This window comes from Homarus americanus, unplaced genomic scaffold (genome assembly GCF_018991925.1).
Source record: "Homarus americanus isolate GMGI-L3 unplaced genomic scaffold, GMGI_Hamer_2.0 scaffold52687, whole genome shotgun sequence".
NCBI lineage: Eukaryota > Metazoa > Arthropoda > Malacostraca > Decapoda > Nephropidae > Homarus > Homarus americanus.
Genome location: NW_024734362.1, coordinates 749103 through 759411, shown reverse-complemented (window position 1 = coordinate 759411; position 10309 = coordinate 749103). Strand labels below are relative to the sequence as shown.

General features: G+C 38.6%; 1 protein-coding gene across 1 annotated transcript; it reads left to right on the top strand.

Moving 5' to 3' along the window:
• The first annotated feature begins 607 nt into the window (after positions 1–607).
• Positions 608–9272, top strand: LOC121870241 (Usher syndrome type-1G protein homolog). Its single transcript, XM_042372026.1, has 7 exons — positions 608–850; positions 1183–1342; positions 2223–2446; positions 3171–3279; positions 5130–5304; positions 7308–7437; positions 7863–9272. The coding sequence occupies exons 1-7, from the start codon at positions 692–694 to the stop codon at positions 8109–8111; spliced, it is 1206 nt and encodes a 401-aa protein (XP_042227960.1). The 5' UTR covers positions 608–691; the 3' UTR covers positions 8112–9272.
• The last annotated feature ends 1037 nt before the right edge of the window (positions 9273–10309 follow it).

Below are 10309 nucleotides of genomic sequence, written 5' to 3'. Positions count from 1 at the left end.
ATTTAGAGGACAACCCCTTACCATAAATAACTCTTTAACTTTCCGGCATAGGTGTACAGGGTATATGTATTTTGAGACACCCTGTAGATAGATGACGCTGTCCACACTACTATGACGTGACCACAGGACGTACAGGAATGATTATATTTTCATTTATTTTACTTTTTATTTATTTTTATTTTTTTAGATAATATTGTATATATATTTAAGTTTTCATCGTGAGCAGCTAGACGACACAGAAATGCTCAACTGTTGGGGAGGTGAAGGGGTACGGGTGGGGAGGTAGAGGGCTATGGTGGGGAGACTAGACTAGTGTGCCAGGACTATATTTTCTGTATCATATCACCACTTATCAGCCTACTAGCCCTTTGTCCTGTTGTCTGTTATGACGTATATTGTACAGTGTTAGTACAGGAGGAAACTGGAGTACACTAGATATAACACACTTCTCACATCTGACCTGGGCTGTGGATTGAACCCAGGACACTACAGTGAGTCACGCACATTACTGCTGTACCACCAACGCAGGACTTAACATTAGTTTGATAAAGAGTTAAAACTGTAACTTATTATTAAATGAGTTGTGCAGATGACCTGATCTGACCTGTTTGCCTCTTGTTGCAGGGGGGAGCCAGACAAGTGTGACCATTATGGCAACACAGCTTTGCACTGCTCCTCCGCTCGAGGACACATGTCCTGCGTCTCCTTCCTCGTCAACTTCGGTGCCAACATCTGGGCGCTGGACAATGAGTTCCACACCGCCAAGGAGCTCGCCGCCATGAACAACAAGGACGAGATACTCCGCTACCTTGACACTGTCTCCGCCAAGCAGAGCATGTCTGACCCTAAGGTGGGTACTGGGGTTCAAGGTGGGTACTGGGTGGTTCAGGGAGGGTACTGGGTGGTCAAGGGTGGATACTGTGGGCCAAGGTGGGTACTGGGTGGTTCAGGGAGGGTACTGGGTGGTCAAGGGTGGATACTGTGGGCCAAGGTGGGTACTGTGGTCTAAGGTGGGTACTGGGTGGTTTAGGTTGGGTACGGGGTGGCTTAGGGTGGGTACTGGGTGGTTTAGGGTGGGTACTGTGGGGTTTATGGAGGGTACTGGGTAGTCCAGGGTGGGTACTATGGTCCAGGGTGGGAAGATGAAGAGCTGACCTGACCTGTATTATTTCTTTACAACAGCAAGTAAAGAAGCTTCAAGACAAGGCCCAGAAGGATGCAGATAAGCGACGGAAAGAGTTCGACAAGATCCAGAAGAAAGCTGGCAAGAAACGAGAGGAGGAGAATGTCAAACTGCAGAAGGAGAGACAGAAAATAGAGACCCATGAAGAGAAGCCACAAAGTTAGTGTAGAAATGGGGAAAATTTTTTTTGATAATTTTACTGAATATCTACCAATCTCTGTCTGTCTATCTGTCTGTCTGTCTGTTTGTGGTGTCTCTGCATTTGGGGAAAAATATTATACAGGGTTCTCAAAAAATATACTGTACTATATATATTGACACTACCAAACAGATTTTTGTGGAGATTGTATGAATGCTTGTATTACAGTAGCACCATTGTCCTCACTTAGTGGAAGACTTTACAGATCAGTGCTTGTTCAATTAGCACACTATGGATTATACTGTATTGAGAGAATGGGAAGAGGGTGGTAGGAGCGAGAGGAGTAAACCATGAAGAAGACGAAGGAAACCTTAAATGATGAAGGATCATGGATGCATTTGACAGGAGGGAGAAGGATATCCAGGAAGGAGTGGTGTACGTATGTGTGTGTGAATGGAGAGTTTAGCATTTTGTGGTTTATGGAGATAGATGTACTAGTGGTAAGTGATGGCACTGCTTGCTCGTGTGAAGTGACGTATGTTTAGGAGTTTTGTATAAAGGAAAGGACCGCAGTACACGTTGGTTACAACACAAGAATGTCTGAATGATAGTGAATGAAGGAAGAATGTTTGTTGGCTCTTGCACCTGGCTACTCTGTCTTATAGGGAGTAAGTGCAGATTATGAGAATACTTTTTGCATTCATCCATCACATCTTAAGATATAGGTTCAGTGCAGTAAAAAGTAGTACAGGTTCACATTAATTTTTAAGTTAATTCATTTCAGATATAATTAAGATGAATGAAATTGATCAAAAAGACATATATTGAGAGGTTTGTATGGTGTCACAAAGCTGAATTAATAATCAAACATCATGAGCCTTGTGCTGGTCTTCCTCACAGGTCGCCACAAGAGTCTCATGAACACCATCTCGCGGGGCTCCATAGCATTCCTCAATGGTTCCAGGAAAGACTCTCGCGTCCTCCACAACAATGCCTACAACAGCCCCAAGTTCTCTGACCTCACTACCTCCAACAACATGGCAAAAAAGACTTTGGGAGGCATACAGAAGAAGATAATCAGGAAGAAAGTCCTTGAGGAGACAAAAACCTCAGGTGACTTCAAGGTAAGAAAGATGGTGTAGGCTGTTCCTTCCTCCCCCCCCCCCCATGGCTGTCATCATCACAACAAGATGATGTACAGTGTATACTGTATAATCTACTCTGATTATATCTGTCTTTTCTGATTTATTTCCCCATTAAATAAGGTACTACAGTAGTTAATAAGAGTGGGGTGTGGTAGCTGAGTGGATCCAGGAGTCAATCCCCATTTTAATATTGGTGTTGTTGCTCCTAGACTCAAGATCTGAACATAATTTTATTTTCACACTTGGGGGGGGGGGGGCTGCTAATACCAACCTCCATACTCTCACTTTATTTTGAGTAAGAATTACCCCATTGCTGGGATGACTTCCTGTATAATCACACCTCTTGCTACAGTAGTTGTGATCTCATTGAACTAAGATATGTGTGTGCTCGTGCCCTTATGGTAAGAAAATATAATTTAAAAGTCACTTCGCTGTCCTGCTGGTTTTGACCTTGCTGTCACCCTTGCTCGTTCAGTGTTACTGTCCGAGAAAGTTTTTTTCTGTTATTTTATCTAATATGGGTTATAATGTATATGTGAAAAATAGCATTGTGTCTTGAAATTTTATCATTGTTGTTTTATTCTGTGAACTAACAAATAATTTCATATACTGTACTGTATTACAGATTACTAAGTGTATGTACAGAGTAAACACACTTAAGACTGTGTTTTCAGGTCACCTACTTAACCTGACATGTTCACAGGTACGAGAGGTGGAGTCGGATGGCAAGAGGTCAGTCCGTAACTTGTCCGGTCTTCGTCGGGACTCAGAGATCATGTTCGTGCCAGGAGGGAGTCTGAGCAGCACCAACAGTGAGTCGCCTGGATGTATGTGCTGTCCTGTGTGTCTCGTCTTGGGATCTTGTTATTACTAATCTTGTATATATCCATGACATACGTTTCCGAGGGCTTGTTAACCACGTCACTCAGTTTTTAGGTTTTTATTTATTGTTCTGTGAGTTCTGTATGTTATTGTAAGGGTCTGTTGTTTCCATAGTTTGAAGAGTTCGATAAAATTGCATTCAAAGTTCATTTAATTCTAGTAAAAAAAAGAATTCCTAATACCTGTACTGAACTAACTACTACTGTAAGTACTGTAATGTAGCATGTTCTTCCATTATCAAGGTGAGAGGTCATGATATATGTACAGAGTATTACCCTCTTAAGTTTATTCTTTCACTTAAGTCTGTGTTTTCTTATGATGGCTAGCAGCTGTTAGTTATTTCCATCACTTATCAGCTTACTAGCTTGATCGGCAATCAATCTGTTCCCTGTTATGATCTTCATTGTTCGGTGTTAGTACAGAAGGAAGCTGGGGTATCCAGGAATGCCATGTTTGATAGTGTGACATTGGATAACAACCTCCCCACATCAGGGCCAGGGATCAGATGCAGGATGTAGCAGTGAGAGGCAAACGTGCTACCACTATACCACCAACACACCGTCATTTGCATCTCTTATATTTCATTTAAAAAATTTCCAGCCAGTTTTCTCTGTCCAGTAAGTTTCTGCCCGCTCTTATAAAACATCTTCCACACACCACAAGCTCACCAAATTACTAATGAGTAAATCATAGACATGCAGGTGTCTCTCTCTGTTCCCCTTGGTCATTCCATAGATAGATATCTATTCAGCAAAATCATCATACAAGTTTACAATTAGTTCAGTACTGTATGTGTATAAACAATGCAGGTATAAAGTGTATATACATGGTACTGATGTACAACAATATTTAATCAGTAAGGTAATTTGACCAAGGATAACCAACAAAGCCATCAGATGCTTATATCGAGTAGGGTCCTTTGCTTAGGCTGAGGAACTAATCGGTAATAATATGCCTTCAAGAATATAGTTGTTTCTGCTAATGTCACTTTATTGGCATATTGTATTTAGGTTATTCTCTCCACTCCTTCAGCCCTCCATTATAAACTGTGCTTTACTATTCTTACACAGGAATTTAAATCTATTGCAAGTTCCATCTGCCACATAACTTCATGGCATTGTGGAAAGAGGTGTCATGGGTAGACTCAATGAGGATTGTCACAGCTCGATGTACTCATGTCAACTGTGACTCCTAAGCAACTTTGTCATGAGATTGACATGTAAAAATAGATGTACTGGTAATTTAAGTAAAATCATCATATAAATTCAAAGTTATTCAGCATGTTTGTAGGGAGTGCAGTACAGTACACAATATACAAGTAGAAGATAGAATACAGTAATTTACATTTCAAGTGTTTGTTGATTGTTTTCTTGGGAAACAGGTGAGGTGAGGTGAGGTAAGGCTACTGTGTAATATTAATTGTTTATTAAGCTGTTATCTGTTTGTTTGTAGACCTTTCTCTACATTATTATATGGACAGGGAAATGTCTTGGTACACATCACAGGACAATAAAGGTTATAACACAAAGCGCTGACCAACCACTTCAATGGGTATGGTATTATGACAAATAAGTAAATTAATACTGTAAATGAAATATTGCTTCACTAAATTGAATCTGAAACTTTTATTAGCAATGTTGTTGTTTCAGAATGACTGTTTTTTTTTTCTTTAGATGAATGGTAACTGTAAATAACTGTAAACCATTTGAAGTAGTTTAGATTATACTGTACTGTACTGTACTATACTAGGGCATAAGGAACTGAATTGAATTTTTTTCAGATGGCAAGAGAGGGAAGATTAGTGATGTATTTGACAGCAGTGATGATAACAGAGAGAGGCCAATTCATCGAACTCTTAGCCAACCAGACTTCATATTTGATGGTTCTGACCAGCCCAACATGCAGTCACGGGGTTCACTCTTTGCTAGACCAGGCTTCGGCTCTGTTGCATTCAGGTCAGTTTTATTAACAATGAAATCTCAAAGAAACATTCACTCCTCCAAAATACTACCTTATAGCTCAGTCTGTTTTATTAGTGCATCATATTGTATCGTTTTCTCTCCACCACTGTTTGGCCTGTTAGCTGCTTGGACATTAGGATTGGTCAATGATTCTCACTGCTGGGGGCAGCAATGAGAAAAGCAAATCGAAATTTGGGAATTATAAAGCATACCTTTCAATACAAAGATAGGAAAATACTCCTTCATCTTTACAACTCTAGTACATCCTAGTCTAGATTACAGTACTGTATACAAGCTGGAAACACAACTTGCAAAAAGATCTAACATTCCTAAGAAAGGTGCAACATAGAGCGACTAAGATGATTCCTGAACGATGTCTTCTTGATAATCCAAGTAGACTGAGGGCCTTAGAACTAACAACCCTTCAAACAAGGCACAGTAGGACAGATCTCATTGAAACATTCAAAATCCTGAAGGGGATGGAAAACGGGAACCCAGAACATTTTTTTGTGATGTCATGCACCATCAACATGATGGGACATAACTACATGTTTGCCAAGTTATCATGCAGAACAAATATAAAGAAATGGTTCAGGAGGTGTGAGTTGTGCGGGTGTGTTGTGTTGCATCTATATAACAAAGTGTGTTGTCTTTTGGGCCTAGAATATTGTTGAGCGACAATAATTGGGCAGTGAATTCATAAGATCATAAAGATCATCTTGGTGATGTGATGTGACAATGGTTGTAGCATTTATTTTATTTGTTATTAAAGATTGAAGTACTGTATTCGTTCTACAGTACTTGACAAGACCTCAGCTGTTTGGGTACAATAATAAGATGGATGCCATATGCCAAGATTTATGAAAACAAATTTAAATTAGGTGTGTCCATGGCTGTGATTGACCATCCACTGGTCAATCAGAGATCGTAGTACTGTGCCTTCAGAAATTATAGTCCATAGTGATAACAGTGACTGCTGCAGAAGTGTGAAAATAGTTTAACTGGAATAAATTGGAGGAATCGGCACGTGGGCATATTCAGGAAACTGAAAAAAAATATAGTCTTACAAACTGGTCATGCATGATATAAACAGGAAATAAATATATATTCTTACCACAGATTGGCAACATGGGCTTAGGAAGAGTCGAGAATGTTCATAAAGTGATGTATGTATGATGCAATAGTAAGAGGTAAAGAACACTAATTGTTGGCAGTACAGTATGAGGTACAGGACACTTGTTTTACATTTTTATTAATATTTAACCTATGAACAATCATTGTTACTACTCCAGTAATTGATCACAATACTAGACTTATGCTTGTTGGTTGAGGGGGTAGAAACACATGGTAAAGTGAGTCCTGACCAAGGACGAGATGCTTACATCACGCAAGATGAGAAGAGACTGGAAGGCTCTCTTTTTTACTTTTTTTTTACTTTTATCCTCTTCGCCACTGATCGGCTTGTTAGCCGCTTGGGCGATCGGTCACGTCTCTTTTCATTTATATTCTTCACCAAAAGATCGGCTCGCTAGCCGCCCGGGCGATCGGTCACGTCTCTGTCACGCACTGTTGGCAAATACTGGGCATGCACCGGCTCCTGAGTGAAAGATAAATGCCTACTTAGTAACATAATCTATCCAGGCCCACACTTTTTATTCAAACAGGCTCATGAATGATCAAGGCGTCATGTGACGTGATCCTAAGCTCTACAGACACACGTCACAGGATGTGACCCTAAGCTCTACAGACACACGTCACAGGACGTGACCTGATGCCTAGGCGTTAAAATTATTGAGATGTCATTTGTTCAAGTAATTATACAGATATTCAATTGTGGATAACAGATCCCTAATCAGCATGTTCAGGAGTACATATGCTGTATTGAGATTTGAACCAAATTGTTAAGATACGAATAAATGCAAAATGATAGGAAAAACCTCTTTCTCATAATTGAAATTTAATGTGTGTAACTACTTAATGTAGTATTTGTGTTACAGGTCAAACTCAATTACAGCAACACTAAGCAGCTTAGGTACCAGTGGTAGTGACTCTCCAAGGGCTTCTTCTGCAGCTGATTCTTCCAGTTCCTTGGCTCACAGACGAGCTGCTCAACCCTGGGAGGAGGAGGTGTGTGTGTGCTGAAGATGCATCTCTCTTTTAAGTTATTTGTCACATAACTGATTTTTCCCCCACTCTTTGTATATCATATTAAGATACTGTACAAGGAGAGTCAGAAGCATTTTGTCCACCATTTTGCTGAAAGTGTCGGTTTAATTTTTCTAATTCTTTGGCCCGAGAACTTCAGCTCATTGTCAACATACAACATATAAAACTTTTAGCTTACTTCTAAGAATAGGATTTTAATATTAAACAACAGTGCTATTTTAGGAACACTATAAGAGCACATACTTGTACACCACTTTAGTCAGTTAGTTTTCAAATGGGTAACTTTACAAGTCAAAGTATCGTTACAGAGAATATGTACTCAAGTTGTAATAATTTCTTTAATATAGCCGTGCACTGTTAATAATTATATGAATTAAATTTTTTAGGATCTTCCATCTGATGATGATAGTGAGGCGACTCCAGTGTACTTGTTCCTTGCTGCTGCTGGCCTAACAGACTTCATCCCAACATTTGCCAAAGAACACATAGACCTTGATGCTCTTATGTTATTGAGTGAAGAAGATTTAGTAAGCATGAAATTACCAATCGGACCTCGTAGAAAACTCCTCAAGGCCATCGCTGACCGCAAGTCTGCCATAGAAGATCCCGGTGAAGTTCAAGACAGTCAACTCTGAGGAAGCCGTATGCAATAATTTTCTCAGATATGTTGCAATATTGTAATGTTTTCTATGTCCACTTTGCAGTACATTCCAAACTTAATTTTTTATCAGTGTTTGACTAAGTCATGCCAGAAGTGTAAACAAGAGAATATCTGTAATATACACATGTGTGGGTTGTCTCAGGAAACTTGTACTTCAAGTTTATGAAACAGAAATGTGCAGAGACAATACAGACTATTAACCTCGGTTTAATAGTTTCTGATGTTGGTAAACTCTGCTGGCACAGAACACTTATAGTTTCAGTATGATGTCATAGTAAGATTAATTTATTTTATTGTGAGAAATTTTCTTACATTTTATTATTGTAATTTTGGTAAAGTATTTGTGACAGGCCAAAGTCAACCATTATATACTAAAATATTTTGTACTTCTGAATACCTGTCTAGTACTGTATACTGTACTGTACTGGATTAGATTTTAAAATTCAAGTACAGTACTTCATATTGATTATGCCAGTGTATATATATAAAATAGTAAATATGAGTGTGTGTATATATGTATTTTGGGAAATACTGTACAGTACGTACTGTAATATAACAGCACTGCAAGAAGGCATCTTTCATAAAAAAGAACTTGTAAATTTAGATTTACAGTAACTTTTGACAGGAACCTTAAAAGTAAACTGGTAAATATGTAAACCCTTATGTGGTGATTGATAATTAAAAGTACAGTACCATATGTAACATTTAATTTTGTATTTGAATATACAGTACCTGTACAGTACTGTATTAGATAAAGTAATTACTGAGACTGGTGATCAGTGACAGTCACACTCAACATACCTGCTGTTTATATCACAGTCTTACAGTTACTCCCTCCAGTGTACAGTCCAGTAGTGGAAGAAGACTTCCACACATTGCTTTATCCTTTAAGGAACTGTGGGTAAAAATTTAATCAAAAGTACATATATAACACATTACATGTACTACACATTATTATGGTATATACTATACTACACATACATGTACTATAAACTACATATAGTACACACTACATGTACTATACATACGTGTACTACAAACTACAGGTACTATACATACATGTACTACACACTACATGGGTACTATACATACATGTACTGCACACTACATGTACTATACATACATGTACTACACACTACTACATGTACTATACAGCATACATACATGTACTACATGTGTACTGCACACTACATGTACTATACATACATGTACTACACACTACTACATGTACTATACAGCATACATACATGTACTACACACTACATGTACTACACATATATGTAGCACACACTACATGTACTATACATACAAGTACTACACACTACATGACTGTACTACACATTATATATACTACACATGCATGTACTGCATATATGTAGCACACACTACATGTACTATACATACAAGTACTACACACTACATGACTGTACTACACATTATATATACTACACATGCATGTACTGCATATACAAGTACTGTACTGCACATACAGGTACTGCATATTACATGTGCTACATACTGCTTGTACTATGCTACATTATGATATGAACTATGCCACATTACATGTACTATGCAGTACTACATTATATGTACATGTAATATCCTGCATTATATGTTCATTGCTACACTAAAGTACATGTATACTATAGGGGAAGACTCAGAATTTATCACAGTGAGGCGCAATACAGCTGTACTGTACTAAACTCTCCTGGCCAGACAGAGACCATTTAATAATAGTAGGTGGCACTAAACAGCTCTTGGTGTTATGAAGCAACTGTGTTTGTCAGATGGTTGTAATGGTTGAAATGGCTGTCAGAAAGAGGTGGTCAGATATGTTGCCTCCCTGTTATAGATACTGTACAGTGTATGGTGGGCTGTATAAGTCAGCGTGCCAGTACGTCACCCCTGCTGACTGGAGACAAACTCTGTCAGATCATGTTGCCATATCATTATAGTCATTATAGATTTTGTAGATTAAACTGCACCTCTTCGGTACACCATGTATTTTGTGTTGATTGTATGTATAATGAAATGATACATTGTATGACAAGTCGTGAAATTTGGACACATATTGTATACCTTTAATTAAGAGAGATTTTTATGGACTGTAATACTGTAATTTAGCTTTGCAGAATCAGGTTTCAGAGTTGTTTCTTCAGGCACATAACAATA

Coding starts and splice junctions, on each gene's coding strand:
- LOC121870241 (XM_042372026.1), top strand. CDS start 692: ATGTCCTGCGTCTCCTTCCTCGTCAACTTCGGTGCCAACATCTGGGCG. Junction 3,280..5,129: donor GAGTCTGAGCAGCACCAACA/GTGAGTCGCCTG, acceptor AATTTTTTTCAG/ATGGCAAGAGAGGGAAGATT. Junction 5,305..7,307: donor TTCGGCTCTGTTGCATTCAG/GTCAGTTTTATT, acceptor TTTGTGTTACAG/GTCAAACTCAATTACAGCAA.